General features: G+C 45.6%; 1 protein-coding gene across 18 annotated transcripts in view; it reads right to left on the minus strand.

The window, feature by feature from the left end:
- Window positions 1-17725, minus strand: part of LOC142976754 (uncharacterized) — a 248607-nt gene that overhangs the window by 4207 nt on the left and 226675 nt on the right. For 12 of the 18 annotated variants that reach the window (XM_076120300.1, XM_076120305.1, XM_076120290.1 and 9 more), the window contains exons 2-16: window positions 10827-10897; window positions 10701-10736; window positions 10375-10410; window positions 9250-9285; window positions 8973-9044; window positions 8461-8529; window positions 6192-6371; window positions 5951-6056; window positions 5075-5163; window positions 4856-4990; window positions 4558-4584; window positions 4282-4329; window positions 3868-3972; window positions 2890-2934; window positions 2090-2143 (exon numbers count right to left, since the gene is read on the minus strand). In XM_076120300.1, coding sequence (XP_075976415.1) covers window positions 2090-2143; window positions 2890-2934; window positions 3868-3972; window positions 4282-4329; window positions 4558-4584; window positions 4856-4990; window positions 5075-5163; window positions 5951-6056; window positions 6192-6371; window positions 8461-8529; window positions 8973-9044; window positions 9250-9285; window positions 10375-10410; window positions 10701-10736; window positions 10827-10897 — 1109 coding nt within the window. Of the gene's footprint in view, window positions 1-2089; window positions 2144-2889; window positions 2935-3867; window positions 3973-4281; window positions 4330-4557; window positions 4585-4855; window positions 4991-5074; window positions 5164-5950; window positions 6057-6191; window positions 6372-8102; window positions 8157-8460; window positions 8530-8972; window positions 9045-9249; window positions 9286-10374; window positions 10411-10700; window positions 10737-10826; window positions 10898-17725 lie in introns of all 18 variants that reach the window. The other 6 variants (XM_076120287.1, XM_076120293.1, XM_076120292.1 and 3 more) reach the window with 6 other exon arrangements.

Raw genomic sequence — 17725 nt, forward strand, 5'->3', positions numbered from 1 at the left:
AAGTCACTCCGACGACGTTCAATCACAAATAATAAACGTTAATCAACAATTACTTGAATATTGATAAGTTTTCATACATGAGATATGCAGGAGAAACGAATAGTTTTGTTGCCGTGAACTGGACGGTATGCGTTAAGAATAGACTCCGAGAGGTACAGGCGACGTGCGGCAATACTATGAGCATGTGTGAGCGCCGGCGTGTACATTGTTGTCATAGTGCACCCCATACATACCAGTATGTGATAGCACTGATAGCAAACAGACGCCCACGCACGATCATCTGATCCAGCCGAGTACTGAATAACATTCTACCAACCTTCACCCATTCCAGTCACCGTGGCATATTCTCTAATTAAAACTTAAAGACTAGAGCTGTACCATTATCGAGATCGGACAATGTAAGCTTCTGATATGTCGTTGTATTATTCTGATGGTAGTGATGGCAAGTGTGACTGAGACGGGCGAGGCAGGCCAGGCAGGTTCGTGCGCTCGTGAGTCGGCCGACATGCAGGCTGCAGGCCTCGTGCGCCGAGTGACGCCGACCACAGGGACATGCAGAGGGGAGGAGCCACAGAGCCGGCAGCGGGACACCGGAGCCGACACTCGACACAAGAAAACACGGTAATGCACGGCATGCAAATATTTATTTTCTTCAAAATAATTTTTAAACAACAATATTTTATGCTCTCGTGATGTATATATGGTACAAATGACAACTTTCAATTTCATAAAAAAACTAAATCCTTAAATTACGCTTACGAGGTACACGACGGCACAGACGAGAGAGTGGGTCGCGAGCGCGGCGGGCGCGGGCAAGCGGCGCCGCGCGGCTACGCTATATGTACAAGTAAGGAGCGCGCCGCCCGCGCCCGCCGCGGCTCCAGGCCAATGGTACATAAGCGAATGCGATAGTTACACGAAGGGAATATATAAGTACGCACGAGTCAACATTAACGTTACATTAAGTGGTTAAGTTCGGGACGGTAACACACCGGGTAGGAGCGCCTCCAGCACTCGGCGCGAGTGCGGCGGCGGCGCTCGCTTCTCTTAACTATCATATAATATTATGTTACACATATGATAAAACTTGACGCTCGTTATATTCACATATTACAAATTAACTTATAGTTAGGCCTATTCTAAGAATTTGGGCGATAGTTTTGTAAACGATTACATAATATTAAAATATAGGAAGATATGATAATACGAGGACGAGGCGTGTCCGACGTGCGCGAACACCGCGACACGCGCGCTCGCCTCGAGGACCCGACACCGCCGACCATTTACAATACTGTTACATATATTATATTATCATCATCATAATTATTATACACCTCTTACGATTTTAAAAATATTCACTCTGAGTATCAGTACTAGTATCGTTATCCGAATAAATAATTTGATCACTTACAAAATATGACCGGAGTCGCGTCTCCGCGGAGGAGCGCGGCGACCACCGCCACTCTCTTCTCGTTCTCTTACAATATATCAATACACCCAGCAACCTCACCCACTGTGAGGAGTTTACATTATGTACATACGAGCTTCAGGTCGATATCTACACAAGGAGAGGGACGCGGAGCGAGGACCCGCCGACACCCGGCGCCGCCACTACGTGAACGCGAAGTCGGGCGGCCAGCGGTTGTCCTGCGCCGGGCCGGTTAGTGCGGTTAGTACACACTCTACACGGTTAGTACCCCACTCACCCCGCTCACCCCGCTGTTAGCGTGATACTAGCGACCACGACCGAGGCCTCGCACTAAACTACGATGGTACCGCGGTGAAAATATTCATTATTATTATACTATTGCAATTTTACTGCAATTCCTATTCAAGATTTTAGATCATGTGTATCGTTTAGAAGGAGGCCTCCTTCGATTAATCGATAGTCGAGCTGATGAGTGTAGCCACGCGCAACCACGTGATAAATGATTGAACGTTATTTGAATAGCGCCGCGTGAATGTTGAGGGCTCAGCATGCAGTAGCACATGGAGCACAGTAATGTGCAATGCGCAGTATGTGCAGTATGTGCATGGCTACACCCAGGGCCGAGCACGCAGCTGATTAGTTACAGGTCGGACGACTCACCCTGGGCCCCGCGTCGCCGGTCCGGCCCGGCTCGCCCGGCAGCCCCACAGGTCCCTGCGACCAATATTCACCAGTAAGCCACACACTTTCGTCCTTATTCCATTAACAGTTCAACGGCATAAACATAGAATTCCATGAAGATGGATCGGGTTTGAATGGAATTAGAATGTCATCACAAATGTGTTTGTAGACGCACACCTGGTCCACGTAATGAACGCCGCGCGGCGGCGGTGCGATCGACGACGGGTAGACTGTCCTAAGTATATTAAGTACTAGCTGACCCGCGCAACTTCGCTTGCGTCACATAAGAGAGAATGGGTCAGAATTTTCCACGTTTTTGTAACACTGTTTACTGTTACTCTGCTCCTATTGGTCGTAGCATGATGATACAAAATATGCTTTTTTTTCACGAAAAATATTCTCAAAATTATTTATATCTCTTATTATAACGAAGTCGCGCTAAGGCATATCCGCCATTAAAACAGTTGCCATGACAACGGAATTTTGTTAATTCAATGTCATGTCATTCAATTGATCATTCGCGACTTCGTTCGTCACCTGAATTTTTCCGGGAAATGCGTCATTTTCCCGGGGTAAAAAGTAGCCTATGTCCTTTCTCGGGTATCAAAATATCTCCATACCAAATTTCATGCAAATTGGTTCAGTAGTTTAGGCGTGATTGAGTAGCAGACAGACAGACAGACAGACAGACAGACAGACAGACAGACAGACAGACAGAGTTACTTTCGCATTTATAATATTAGTGTGGATGGCAAGTAGTGATAAAATGGTGTACTGACCGGTAGTCCCATCGGACCCGCATCGCCCTTCTCTCCTTTTTCCCCCTGCAATATGAACAGTTGTCACGTGAGAATCCATAATTAATGTTTTATAACAACTATATTGGCGTATGAAACGCATACGTGCATTAACGTGATTCACATAGCTACATACGTAGACTATTGAAACTTTGATTCGCGCGACTTTTCGTCCAATAAAGCGAAATATATCTGAATCTACGACACATGCTGCAATCGTGCAGAAGTTTTACTAAGATAATCAACTGCTCATTCGTTTGTTATAGTGTCCAAACCTGTACACAATTTTCTATTCATAATCAAAAATCAAATCATTTATTCATTTAGGTCAAATGCTGACACTATGATAGTCAATGATACAGAGAGTGTATTTACCGCCAAATCGGAAGGTAGGGCCAATGAGTATATCTGGCAGGAAACTCCGGGCCACTCTTTTTAATCGCCAAATGGTTTTAACAATTTTTCTATAGATATTTTTAAAACTCAAAGGTGACTGACTGACATAGTGATCTATTAACGTACAGCCCAAACAACTGGACCGATGGGGCTTAAATTTGGCATGCATGTAGATGTTATGACGTAGGCATCCGCTAAGAAAGGATTTTGATAAATTACATCCCTAAAGGGATAAAATAGGGGATGAAAGTTTGTATGGAAGATCGACGTTTTCGGAGCATGAAATTTCCTATTTGAGATTTTCGTTTGAAATAAACAAACACGCGTTTCTGGGTTTTCAGAAAATCGTCCTTACCTGGTTAAAATAGGGTTGAATGTCAACTTTTATTTTTTCAAACTTTTTAGGAGTGGAGCTGCGCGAGGCTACTAGTACACTGATATACTCTCTATTCCTTCGCTCTCAACGTTGTACCAATTTGACCATCAGTTTTACGTGGACTTCGAGGCTTCAATATTTATAATAGTAGTTCGCCCAGCTGTCACTCGCGGGTGTATTATACTTACCGCTTTCCCTCGCACTCCAGGGTCACCCTTGTCACCTTTGATGCCGGGAGGGCCCGCGACGCCGGGTGGGCCCGCGGGGCCCGGTGCGCCCGGGGGCCCCATCATCTGTAACCATGCATAACTTTGCGTCATTCCAATGACCGAAACTATTGCATAAACCGCTCGAAGTTACAGCTAATCATTAAACGGAGATCTGTTCGAAGTGCACTCGTGCAGGTGACCGTGTGCTCGAGTGGGCGAGTTCAAGTGACGAGTGCGACGACTAGGAATACAGGACAGATAGAGGGAGGGGCGTGCTGTGACGGCGGCACTCGCCACACGACTCGACTGAAACAAGGCGCCACCCGCCATCATTGTTAGATACACAGTACGCATGTACACATACTCAGTATAGCTAAGTCAGTCGGTACTTACAATTTCATGCCCGTAGAGCTCGTAGCCGGTGCCGTCTCCCTGCAAGTTCAACAGTGGGCATAAAGATTAACAGTTCACGGTCACTTCCAATATACGACTGCTTTGGGATCGCATTAGTACTTAACTTGCCGAGTTATTCAAAACTTTCTGGTGGACGTTTATACACAAATAGTCATAGCGAATAGTTAGCTCGGAAAGTGAGTACAATTTTAATATTTTATAGAATAGCTAGGCAAGGCGGAGAGGGCAGTAGAGGGGTGCAGAGTCGGTAGTTACCTGTCTTCTCCTCAGCTTCCTGTACTTCTGGCGAGCGCGCGCCGCACATGCAACACACACAGCGACACGTTACACAATGTTGTACAACATACAACTGTACTCAAATTATCAACGTGAATGAGTGACTCTAATTTATTTTATCGTATGGTTAGTGGTCAATCTAGGAAAGGTTCTGTTCAAATAAATATCGTTAAGGAGCCCCCGTGAAGGAAAGCCCGCTCCAGGGTTCGCTGAACCCACAGATCGTTTAATGACCGGCGGGCCACCAGCTCGTGTGGCTCATTTGAGTCGCGCTCACCGAGTCGCCCTTGTCTCCCTTGTCCCCCTTGAGGCCGGGGTAGCCGGGCGGGCCGGGCAGCCCGGGGGCGCCCAGCATGCCGGGCGAGCCCATGTCGCCGTACTCGCCCTTCGCACCCTTCGGGCCCATCTCACCCTGAAACGTAAAGTGTAGCTCGTTGAATTCGAATACAGATTAAACGCGGTCACTCACGCAGCGGAAGCGAGCCTTGATACTGACCGGCTTCCCGGGCGGGCCCTGCACGCCGGGCGCGCCGGCCGCTCCGTCCAGCCCCGCCGGGCCCCGCGGGCCTGGCTCTCCGCTGCGACCTGCCACACACACATACATATTATCGACACGCGCACCACTCCCCTGCTCGTATAAAATATTGCATAATAATATTTGTAGCTAAGCTATTGATAAATACCAAAACAGTAAAATAAATCCGTTTACCTTATGAGCGGCAGTTCAGTGCGACGTCCGATCTAAAGCGGTTAGCGCACTAGTACTCGTTAGTTATCACTTGTACCACTACTACGACATGTACGCGAGTGTCGGCGTGCGGCATGCAACATGCGGCAGGCGGCGTGCACAGAGCAGAGTGCATGTCGCGAGCATGCGATAGTTAAAGCGTAAGCGCCAGGCTCGAGCCATTCCTCGAGCGGTAGTCGTGTTTACCCGCTTGCCGCGCTTGCCGCGGGCGCCCTTGTCGCCGGGCGCTCCGGGCGGCCCGGCGGCGCCCGCCTCGCCGCGCTCGCCGCGTGCTCCCGCCGACCCTTCACACAACACACAGCACTATCACTACCGGCGCTAGCGACCTCTACCGACAACTACCGACCACTACCGACCACTGCCTTCTACTCGTTGAAGCTGCTCGATAAAAGTGAAAACCGTTATTGATGTTAATAGCGTTATCGGTGAGCGTGGTGCGCGCTACGAAGCGGTGTCGCCGTCAAGTTAGTGCCGTCGACGAGTCGCTCTCGGCGATGTCGTAGCGGCGGATTGGTTAATGCGTCGTGCTACGCCGCTCTACGTGGTGCTACAGCTAGCTACGACGACGATCATGCCTACGTTTCGCTACACTACGCTACACGTGGAAGAAAATGTGATAGATACCGGGCGGGCCGGGCGGTCCGGGCGGGCCCTCGATGATGCCGGTGGGGAAGGCGTCGCCCTTCAGCGTGGTCGTGAAGCCGCGCTCGCCCTTGTCGCCCTTGTCACCCTGGAAGGACACGCGACACTCTTTCAATGGACATCATAAATACTGGTCACCACTTCACCAGCTGTTACTCTCTATACTCGATGTAGGCCTTCGACTGCATAATCTGTGATGAAAGAAGTTCGACTCAACACGTACTCGGAGTCCCGCTGGGCCGATCGATCCCGGCGGTCCGACGAGACCGGGCGGTCCGACGGGGCCGACGGGTCCGGGTGGGCCTGAAGGTCCCGGGGGTCCGGCGCGCCCCTCGTGGCCCGGCAGTCCCTCGGCGCCCTGCGGGCCTGGCGCGCCCGGCGGACCCGGCTCTCCTGGTTCGCCCTGTGGAACAGTACGATGTGCACGTATTACAATACTGATTATAAATGTGATCGCAATAACAGCGTGGCGAGAGCATGCCTTCACATCACCATACTCATATTGCGATGATTCACTCACAAATAAAGAAAAGCCGTGCAAGTCACCTAGTATGTGTAGTATGTGTACACTTCCGTGGGTCAGGTACGACTACTTGCGAGTTGAGTTCTCGCCAGTTCCAATCATTCAAAGTTATAAGCTTCCTTCGAGTGGAGTTGACTTTAATAGTGTTTAGAAGAAAATACAAATTTTGCGACATTGAGATACGTGTAATACACACGTATAACTTGATTTATTTGTAATTAACACAATATAATGCATGTGTTCACAACATTGTGTATAAGTTAGTAAGTAAGAAAATCTGCCCTTAAAATTGCAACAATCGAAACGGGTGACTGTATGTTGGGACTATTATGATATGTAGCAACACTAGCAACCATAATTATACACAGTCTATGATAGATACAACTTTTACTAAACTACACTTTGCATAAAAAAAAGAGAAACACCAAATAAAATATTATTTTGTCATAATTGTCATTCATGTAGGACTCTACATTTAGGGGACTACTTACGGGCTTTAGACTTTAAGGGATTTAGTGTAACTCTTCAAACGACAGTTTATCTAAAATACGAGTACATGTCAAAGGTGACTGACTACATAGTGATCTTTCAACGCGCAGCCCAGAGCTCCACTGGACGGATTGGCCTGAAATTCGGCATGCATGTAGACGTTATGATGTAGGCATCCGCTTACGATTTTGATCAGTTCTAAGGGGATAAAAAGGGCCAAGTTTGTATGAAAATTCTGTCTTAAGTCACTAGCCACGCGGACGGAGTCGCGGGCAATAGCTAGTATATACATATTCATCATCATTGGCCTGAATACATTTAAGTCAAATGAATTATGTAATTCTTTTACATGAAGAAAACGCGTTTACCCTCGAACATTTTTGGAACATCTTTATTCGCAAGTAATATGGGCGGATATATTCAAAGTTCAGTAGTCAAGTTCTAAGTTTTTTTGACGCAAAGTTTATTATTAACTAAATCTACAAATGATAAATATAATTATATAGAAACTTTTGTGTAACACAACAAAGACTGCAACAAGTTGTTCAATGAAGCATTTGTACTTACTCGATGTGTCTCCCGTATCTGTGGCACGGCTGTTCACTGTTGTACAGTCTACACAACTGTACGCTACTGTGCAGTACAGCACAGAGTGTGAGGTGTGTGAGGCGTGTGAGGCGTGTGAGGCGTGTGAGGTGTGTGAGGTGTGTGAGGTGTGTGAGGTGTGTGAGGTGTGTGAGGCGTGTGAGGTGTGTGAGGTGTGTGAGGTGTGTGAGGTGTGTGAGGCGTGTGAGGTGTGTGAGGCGTGTGAGGTGTGTGAGGTGTGTGAGGTGTGTGAGGTGTGTGAGGCGTGTGAGGCGTGTGAGGTGTGTGAGGTGTGTGAGGTGTGTGAGGTGTGTGAGGTGTGTGAGGTGTGTGAGGTGTGTGAGGTGTGTGAGGCGTGTGAGGTGTGTGAGGTGTGTGAGGTGTGTGAGGTGTGTGAGGCGTGTGAGGTGTGTGAGGCGTGTGAGGTGTGTGAGGTGTGTGAGGTGTGTGAGGTGTGTGAGGCGTGTGAGGTGTGTGAGGTGTGTGAGGTGTGTGAGGTGTGTGAGGTGTGTGAGGCGTGTGAGGTGTGTGACTCACCTTGAGTTGTATGACGGTGTGCGCGGAGATGTTGTGTCCGGCCGCCTGCAGCCCCTACGTACACACACACAGACACATACACTACACAGCGACTATCTACCGCCGACACTGCCGACCACCAAAACTGTCTACCAGCATCATCATACGAGTATATTATTACAAATGAAGTGCAACACGTTTTCATAGTCGGCGTGTCATAAAGCATAATTAAAATAAAACTGCGCAACACAACAAGTGGACTAGGAGCGTGAAGCGTTTAACGAGCGTTCAACAAGCGTACGAGAAGCGCTTGTAAGAGTGACGCAGTGACGTCACCAGTGTCACAAGATGTACGGAGATGTACGGAGAGACGCGGTACCTTGACGGCTATGATCTCGGCGCTCGTGTACGGACTGATCTTAAAACTGTCGACGGATCGCTTGACGCCCTGCAATCACGTCACGACTGGGTTCACTCGTTGTTCAACACATCGCAACACAATCATGTCTAAGTGTAATAATGGCACTGACACACTCACGCACTCCCAATCCTCACCGCATGGGAACTTTTCATTTATTTAAGTCGATAATATTTCAGTTGTGAATCGAACTCAACACCGAATGTCTGTGAGGTAAATTTTACAACACATAGCACTTTATTATTACAATGGTAAATATAATATTGAATGCCAATAAAATATGAAATTTCATCGCTGGGGATCGAACCCTAGCAAGCTCGTATTAAACAGTGTGTCAAGTGATTGTAACGACCCCTTGACGAGGTGACGAGCAGTGCGTGGTGGCGGCGAGCACGTCGTCACGTCGTCACGTGTTGACGTCATGTCTCAGTGAGCACGTTAGCAGTAGTTATCACGTCATCATGTACTCGTACCTTGACGGCGGAGAACACGTCGAAGCCGGGGCTGCCGTGCTCACCCTTCTGTCCCTTGTCTCCGGGCCGGCCCTGCAACACGAGCGCACAACATGTACCTCTATTAGCTATATATCCTTACTCGATACATGAAGCTAATGCAAATCATTAGGATCACACCTTCATTTCCTATTTCGATTTGAGAATCGAACCTGGAGTTTTATTCATAATAAGCAGGTCCAGTGAAATTTACACTACACTGCAAAAATAATAATTAATATACTATAGTTCGACTTACCGGATCACCCTTCGGTCCATCCAACCCGATCGGCCCCTGGAATCATTGAACACGTACTTTAATCATATGCGCTGAACACACAAATACATATATTAGATAGCATTACATATATTATTATACCGCCAAGGTATCTGTATGAGTATCTAAATCGTTGTTACATATTATGAGTACTCTACTGTTATAATAGCCCACAACACAACTAGCTAGAGGTGAGAGGTAAGTGAAGAAGCGTCGATGATGCGCGTGCGCGTGCGCGCCGTGACTACTCGAGACGTCACAGTGCGCGGCGCGCGCTACTCGGGACACGTGGGACACGTGGGACACGTGGGGGGCGGTAGTGCGTTACTGCGTTAGTATGAGGCGGGAGTGCATCGACGACGTCGCGGACGCCGCGCGCTCGCTTCACGTCTCGCGTCCTGCTACCAGTATTACGAGCACATAACACTCGGTCGGGGTGCCTAACTGCGTACTCACAACGATTTATTTTACTATTGACACATTAAACCTGAATGAATTGAATGGCATCATGTTCAAAGATATATCATATTGAGGTAGCAGGACTCACAGAAAACAGAATACATTAGAATGGTGATCATTTTTTGTGACTTATCGTGTCAGATGTTTTACAATTTTTAGGCACCTGAATTTTGCTACTTGCCCATGAAAAAACCCCCTCTTTTGCTTTGGTTGAATAAAATGTTTGGCTTCTAACCCAGCACGTAATAATGGGATAAGGCAGCATTTTTACAAAACTTTTCAGCGACACCTCGCGATGTTCCCAACGACACCGCTCATGAGCATCTAATAGCACGATCGCAATTGTGGTCGTATTATAGAGCGTCTGAGCATAACTTGAGCTCGTCGGACCCGCCCAACTAGCCATTCTAAGGTGTTCTGTATTGTACGGCAGGACTGAAGCGAACGTGCGGAGTGCACGCGCCACTACAACGACCAGCGACCCACTGCGCTCTGAGACGCGCGCGGTTCTGCGACCAGTGAGTCAGTGAACACACGCCGGAGAGCACAGCTTAAGTTAGTACAGGCGGAGGCGAGGCGGGGGCGAGGCGGGGGCGGGCGGGGTGGCGCGAGGAAGGACTGCACTACGGGGCTACAGACGCGTCTTACCATGAAGCCTCGCTCGCCCTTCTCGCCCTTGCTACCCTGAAACGTGACACGCGTGTAGTTCGCTGTATTGTGCTATGCTTGTACGTCAGCTCGACGATGCGCGCCGCACACACCCGCGGAGCGTCTGTCTCGCCTGACATCAGACACTCGACACGTGGTCTTGTCACTCGGTGCACACTGTGTGCCTTCCACCGCGCTCACTCCGCGGGTGTGTACCGCGAGTACGACGTTCATTCGAGTACGTGTGCAGTGTATTGTATACAGATAAAAAGAAATTATTTACAAAGAAAGGTTGAACAAAAAGGCAAATAAATAAAAATATATACCGGGAATCCATTCTTCCCTGGCGCGCCCGTTAACCCCTGCAAATAAAAGGAACACAAAATAAGAAGCGAACTAAGTGTGTAGTGCGTCGAGCCACTGAGTCACTGAGCCAGTGCGGCGTTACTCACCGGCGGTCCCGGCTCCCCAGGGTCGCCCTTCTTGCCCTTCTTGCCGCGCTTGCCCGGCGGCCCCGGCGGACCTGTAACCGATAACAGCTTCCTACATACCAGTACAGTACGACTTACATCTTATACAATACGCAGCACGCTAAATGGAATCGTGTAACAGAAAAGAGTTTGTTTTAATGAGAACCAGCAGTGCAGCTAGTTCGGTACAGCTACCAGTGTTGGAGTAGGTCGTTCGTCTCACCGATGACACCGCGTCAGGCTGCCACGTTAGTGTAGTGAATATTTGGAAACGTCTTGATAAACGTTTCATAATGTAATTAGAGGACGAAAAGAAATATTTTAGCTGTGTTTCCCGAATTCCGATGCAGTGCGGGGAAGCGGCGATTGATCTGTGGCGAGTCCACGATCGGCAAACAGTAGATTTGACATTCCGACGTATTGTTTTTTTTTCGGACATATTAAGTACGTTTATAGGTTATAGATATATAATAATATATGCTCTGTTATGTAAATACGATAATTAATGAGAGGTTTGAAGCCGATTCGAGTACGACATCAAAAATAATATGGTACCGCAGAGAAGATACTAAGCGTAACAGTTTATTTCAATTATTGTGACATTTGAATTGAAAACTGTTCCATTTCACTGTCACAACCGGAATGATTGTCGGCGGCACTGCGCGGGTTGTATTGCCAGCGGCATGTGTGTAACAGCCATTATCTGCACGTTTGGCGCAGTAGTTAATGTAGTCACCTCGCTGCACTAACCGTAGCCGCGTGTGGTGGTTCCAATCCCACCCGGGACAAATCTTTGTGTGACGACGAGCGTGACGTCATCGCGAATGTAACATCAGCAAGCTGTCTACGTTACACACAATACACATGTTACCAATACTCTAAGTCATTCCAAAACTTCTTCAGTTAATAATAGATATGGAAAGTTACATGGGTTTGCATTGTAAGTGTTTAAGTGGTCGCGGCTTGTACACATAATACTGTGCCTCGATTCTCTTCTACTATCGACTACCGACAACCGAACTGTCATCGAGAAATTTTGTATGAAAATCGGATCAGCGCCTCCTGACGGGTGTCGTAGGAAACATTTTGGCAGTACATTCTAAGTGTCAAAATTCGATAGCTAGCCGGTTGTCGGTAGTCGATAGTGGCAGAGAATCGAGGTACTGAAGTGGTAAACGCAATCGAGGCCGATGTTAGACGTTTTGATTGACTATCGTAAACTGCTAAATTCTTATCGCGTTAAGGCCCGTTTAACGTTTTAGTGTTTAAAATATGTTACAGTGTTAAAAAATTCTATATTTATTTAATAAAACTACTAAAAGACTAGAAAATTACATAGACCTTTACTGAAACGAAACAAAAATTTTGCTCTGATCGTAGCCCTAAGCTACAGGGCTACGAGGTTCGTAGCATCTACGTAGCATGAGGCTACGTTTGCATCGGCTACATTGCTACGAGCACAAGCTTCTAGGCCTGTGATAAGTGCAGTTAGTTCACGCGGATCAGTATAGGTGGCAGTTAACGACTTTAAACTCTCACTACTTGTTACACATAACTAATATATTTTTAAGCGGCTTTAAAGTTGTACACGTTTTACAAATGAATAAAGTTAGCCCCTTACCACGGTAGATGCAATTCCATCGAAACATCGGGTATTTCTTATAAGGTTAGGTTAGTAAGGTACCTTTCATTTTCAATTGCGCTAATGACGCGTTGCAGTATAATATTATAGCTGGCAATGTTTCAACAGGGCGACCCCTACTTAAACCAAATTATATAAATTCCTTTATGAGTTACAACAAACTTCATATATTTCTCTAAGATAAGCTAGTAACTCCGCAAGGATCGAGTTGTATAACAATTAAATAAAAATTGTAGAAGACTTAGTTGTCGCTCAGAGAGAGAGAGAGAGAGAGAGAGAGAGAGAGAGAGAGAGAGATATCAATAAATCTATACTTACTAATATTATAAAGCAGAAGAATTTTTTTGTTTGTTTGTTTGAACGCGCTAATCTCAGGAACGCGTGTTAAGTTTGTGTGTATTGTAGGTTGATTGTTTGTTCGATACATCCGTAGCCAAATTAAATATTATTATTATTATTGGACAACTCACACACGGTCATTTGATTCCAAACTAAGCAGAGCTTGTACTATGGTAACCAAATAACTGATAAACATACTTATATACTTCTAAATACATACTTATATAGATAAATTGACAACCAGGCTCAGAACAAATACTCATGCTCATCACACGAAGATTTGTCCCGGGTAGGATTCGAACCCACCACACGCGGCGCTACGGTTGTTGCGGCGAGGTGACCGCTTAAACCACTGCGCTAAACGTGCAATTCTCGCATAAGTTTATTTTTTGAATAAATGATTACGCGTGGGCAGCATAATGACCCAAAATATCACTAGACACTATCAGTTTGTTCAGGACCCGCTGTAGGCGTGACTTTCGATTAATTATAATAAAATTTAATTGCAGCCGGTTCGAGGCCGATGTAGGACCGTCAGGTGATGGAGAGGTGTTGGCGAAGCTCATCATCAAATCTACGTGCGAGATGGTGGGGTGTTCTGAGTGCGTAGCGATCACACACGCTTAGACTTGGTTTGTACTACGACTTACCCAAAAAGTGTTCGTATACAGGCGATTAATAATGTACGATTGGGAGTAGCAAGTATACACTTGCGTACGTTCAATACGTACAGTATGTAGGACACGTAGCAGGCGTATTACTGTGCAGTAGGTACAGGGACGGCAGCGGGCGCGCGTCGCAAATCACCACTACATTACGAGGCCATTACCATCGCGCTTACATTTTGATAATCGAGTTAATCCGCCGACAGTGAGGGCCACAAATATGCTCCTCCCGGCGCCCTTTCGCCGAGAGGAATTGCGCACAAATCGAGTTAACCTTGTTTAAGCGTCATTTCGCTTCAAAACTTCAGAAAGTAATCGTGTTTTTTTTGGGGGGTCGCGTCTTAAAGATGTCATGAATATAATATTGTTTCGAGACTCGTGGTCGTGACGTAGTGCGTTTGTGGACGAAATGCATTTTTGATCATTATTTTGTGTTAATTCATAATAACAATTGTTAAAAAGAAGAGTGATAGACGAGTGGTATAAGTTGACACCTCCCACAGAAGTGGTGGACGTTCCGAGCCCGGGGCCACACCAATGACTTCTTGAAGTTATGTTTGAATTTGAAATAATGACTACTTACCCTATAAAGAAAACATCGTGATGAAACCTTGCATGCCTTAAATCTGTTTAATACGTTTCTTGAGAGCATGCAAAGTCTACGTCTAAAAACAAGTACTTCAATAGTCAGCAGTAATTATATTATAAATAGGTTGCTTGAATAGTGGCATTAAAAAATATTTTTAAACAAAAAAGAAAACCGCCTCCATAATCTCTCTGGAACTAAAAAGGATGAAATAATTTGTTATATTATGTGTACAAACTATATCCTACCCAAAAATATTTACAAGACCACAACGAAAGATATCGACGAAACTAACCTACGAATAAACAATTATTTTAATTACTAACCTACCTTAATTGATACTCTTCTAATACCTAACTAATATTATACCTAATACCTACACAATTTCTTATTTTTTATGTAGCACTTCCCGGATGGAACTACCACTCCCGGATGGAGGATCCCATCTTCAGATCCTGAGTTCCTTCCTATGGGACCACCAGTGGAGCTTACTCTTTCAAATAAAAAAAAATTGCAAATTAGTCCAGCCGTTTAGAAATGATCGTTGAACATACATTAAAAAAATCGCGACGAATTGAGAACTTCCTCCTTTTTTTGAAGTCGGTTAAAAAACAGAACAATTATAATACAAATTCAAATTATATGTCATTTAGGCACTTATAGTACGAGTTATTCCGGTCTGATCCCCCAAACCGATCCACTACCAATAGTACTGTGATGCTTCTACCACGCGCCAGTCCGCGTACTCTATGTTTATGAGGTTTGACATCACTGTCAAAAATTACTTAATTCACTACCTAATGAAATAATATAAAGCTGAATATTTTGTCACAATAAACGTACCGCAGTGATAAGGTTGCCTACACTTGTCTTAAATCGTAATATTGTGCCAACAGTCATTTTATATCTGACGTACATTTTGAATGAGAAATCTTCGGCATATACTATTTAGAAGTAGTGAAGCAAATCGAAGTGACACTCGATACAGCTGACATTATACAATATAAATGAATATTGGTCACACCAATTGAACGATATATGTGGTTAATTTAGCGAGTTTTAGTAAGAGGCGTGTTTTTGCAGTCGTCTAGTCATGTATAGTTTTCATGGTATAGTCAGTCAGCTAGCGGAACAGCCACCAGTCATGCTCGTGCTAATTTGAGTAGCGTCCGAGAGGCGCGACGCTGAGCGAGTGGCGAGCGAGTGGTGTGCGAGTGGCGTGCGAGTGGCGTACGAGTGGCGTGAGAGTGGCGCGACAGTGAGCGCACTCTGTCACTCGAGGTTCGCGCTCTTTGTTATGATATGTCAGTCGCGGTGTAAATATTGCGCATACCTACTCCCAGTAACATCGCCAGCACTTTTGCTTGTATGTGTGGGAGCTGTCGGAAATCTGGCCATCACTGGACGAGAGCAGAGTGTCTGCACACACGCAGACTACAACTCGAAATCTACTGTCACGTTAGTGCAAATGTCGTTACTCATCAAGTGATCGCTGGAATTGTCGAATGTACCGAGTGCGGCGAGACACCGCGGTGCACGGTGCACGTGCTCCTAGGTTTCGTGAACAACAGGTTCGCCCTGTTGTTCACGAAACCTCACTTGCGTTAAGTGTAAACAAATGAAATGTGATCGGTAGTGATGACTGAGTAGATAAGCAAGCGTGAGGAGAGAAGGAGTCGGGAATCATAATCCCCGGTTTAAGTGATCGGCCAAGTTCGAGTCTGGCTCGCTCGGTATCAGAGCGGCGAGGTGCCGCCTGCGGGGGCACAGAAAAGCCCGACTGTTTCGAATTAAAAATAACTTTGCGTTTCTTTCCAAGTATTGGATTTTTAAGGCAAAACGTTATCCGAATTTAATTTGCAACACAACGGCATTCGGTAATTAGGTTTATTTTACCGGGACCCAGACGTTTGCGGAATTTTTATTTTCGTTGGCGCTATTATTGGCGATACCGAACGTTTCGCCAGTTATTTGGTCGTACAAGAGTTCCATTCTTATGGGCTTGTAATGGAATATCAATGCAAAGGCGCAGTTAGCATCGAGCGGTGTGTGTTGTTTGTATCGTCACAGTTTTAGTTAACATCACAATTAGACGTATCTAGTGCGTGTTTGCGTGTGATCCGTGCGGCGGCGGCGCGGCGCTGCGCTCGTTGAGCGAGGGCATGCCTATTCACCTTATGTCCTTACTTCAGCGCAGTGGCCAGTGACACTACTGGACCGTCGGGTGACGCATTATTCTTATATTTAATATTTGCAATAGTTTTGTTGTTACATATATAATAGGTATATAATATAATGTATACTTTGCGGTCGAAATGACATTGTTTTATTTCAGTGTAACATTGGTTTCTGGTTTTACAGTAATATAAGGAAAACAAACCGAAGTACTCGTACAGTACACGCTGACCGCATTGTTAACGCTGTGAAACTTGTGTCTGGTGACTAATAACAAGTGAACGATTATAAAAGAGCGAATTAATAAACAGCAAGTATCAAGCTCGTGTGATATGCATATAATATCTCTCACTAGCAGGGCAGGTTAAGAGCACAAGTAGGTATTTTATTCGCAAATAAATACTTTTCAGTTAATGTGAAGGACACGTGTTCAGTACTAAGTATAATATAGAGCCTGCACTCTGTACTAGTGGGGGTCTTTAGGCGTTTCGCACCGCAAGTGATTCGCCCCGCGGTGCGAATCGCCCAAGTCTCATTTCTGAATGGGTTGTTTCATACCGCGGTGCGAATCGCCCAATAACTTCTTACAATGGGTCGATTCGGACTACAAGCTTTTTATTGAATTGGTGAATTTGGATAAAGAGGATGTATTAAGGTACAACCAAAATATTACTAAATAGTTCAAAGTTAAAGGTGAAAATGTTAATCAAACTGTGATTTTAAACCATTGCCATGTTACCAATACTTGTGTTATTTTTTATGTTGATTTTTCTTTTTGTAGTATGTAAGATCATTAATAAAATCAATATGACTACGCCATGTTTACATTGTGTTTAAACATATACTATAGCATTTTTTGTCAAATACCACTTTTCTTCTCACCTGTACTCCGAATGGATTGGATTTTTTTATATGAGCCCAAAAGACCTTCTAAAGGGATATTGATTCGTTTTATCGTCGGTCCGAATCGACCTATTCAAAATATACCTTAGGCCTTTCGCCCCGCTCCTACCACTGCGGTGCGAAAGGACCCATTCAGAAACAGTACTTGGGCGATTCGCACCGCGGGGCGAATAGCTTGCGGTGCGAAACGACTAAAGACCCCTAGTGGTGTCTAACGGTCTACAACACTTAAAGCAGGTGTGCGTATGCTCGTATTGTATCGTATTGTATCGTATCGTACGCGTATCGTACGCGTACATGAGCGAGTGTACACCGCTGCACCGTGTTCGAGCGGAGTCAAGCGAAGTCGGCACACATCTCGAAGGCCGTACGTACCTGAAACAATACAAATGAACCTTTACACTTGATGACTATTATATTATTATCAATTACTTGTGTATTATGTACTAAGTAGTTATCATTTCCGCGGATGTCATACAGCAGTATGACGTACATAGCGACATTACCTCACTTATATCTACTTCATTAAGTGGCCGGCTGCAAGGCAGGAATTCCGACGCGTTTGAGAATG

Source organism: Anticarsia gemmatalis, chromosome 11 (genome assembly GCF_050436995.1).
Source record: "Anticarsia gemmatalis isolate Benzon Research Colony breed Stoneville strain chromosome 11, ilAntGemm2 primary, whole genome shotgun sequence".
Lineage (NCBI taxonomy): Eukaryota > Metazoa > Arthropoda > Insecta > Lepidoptera > Erebidae > Anticarsia > Anticarsia gemmatalis.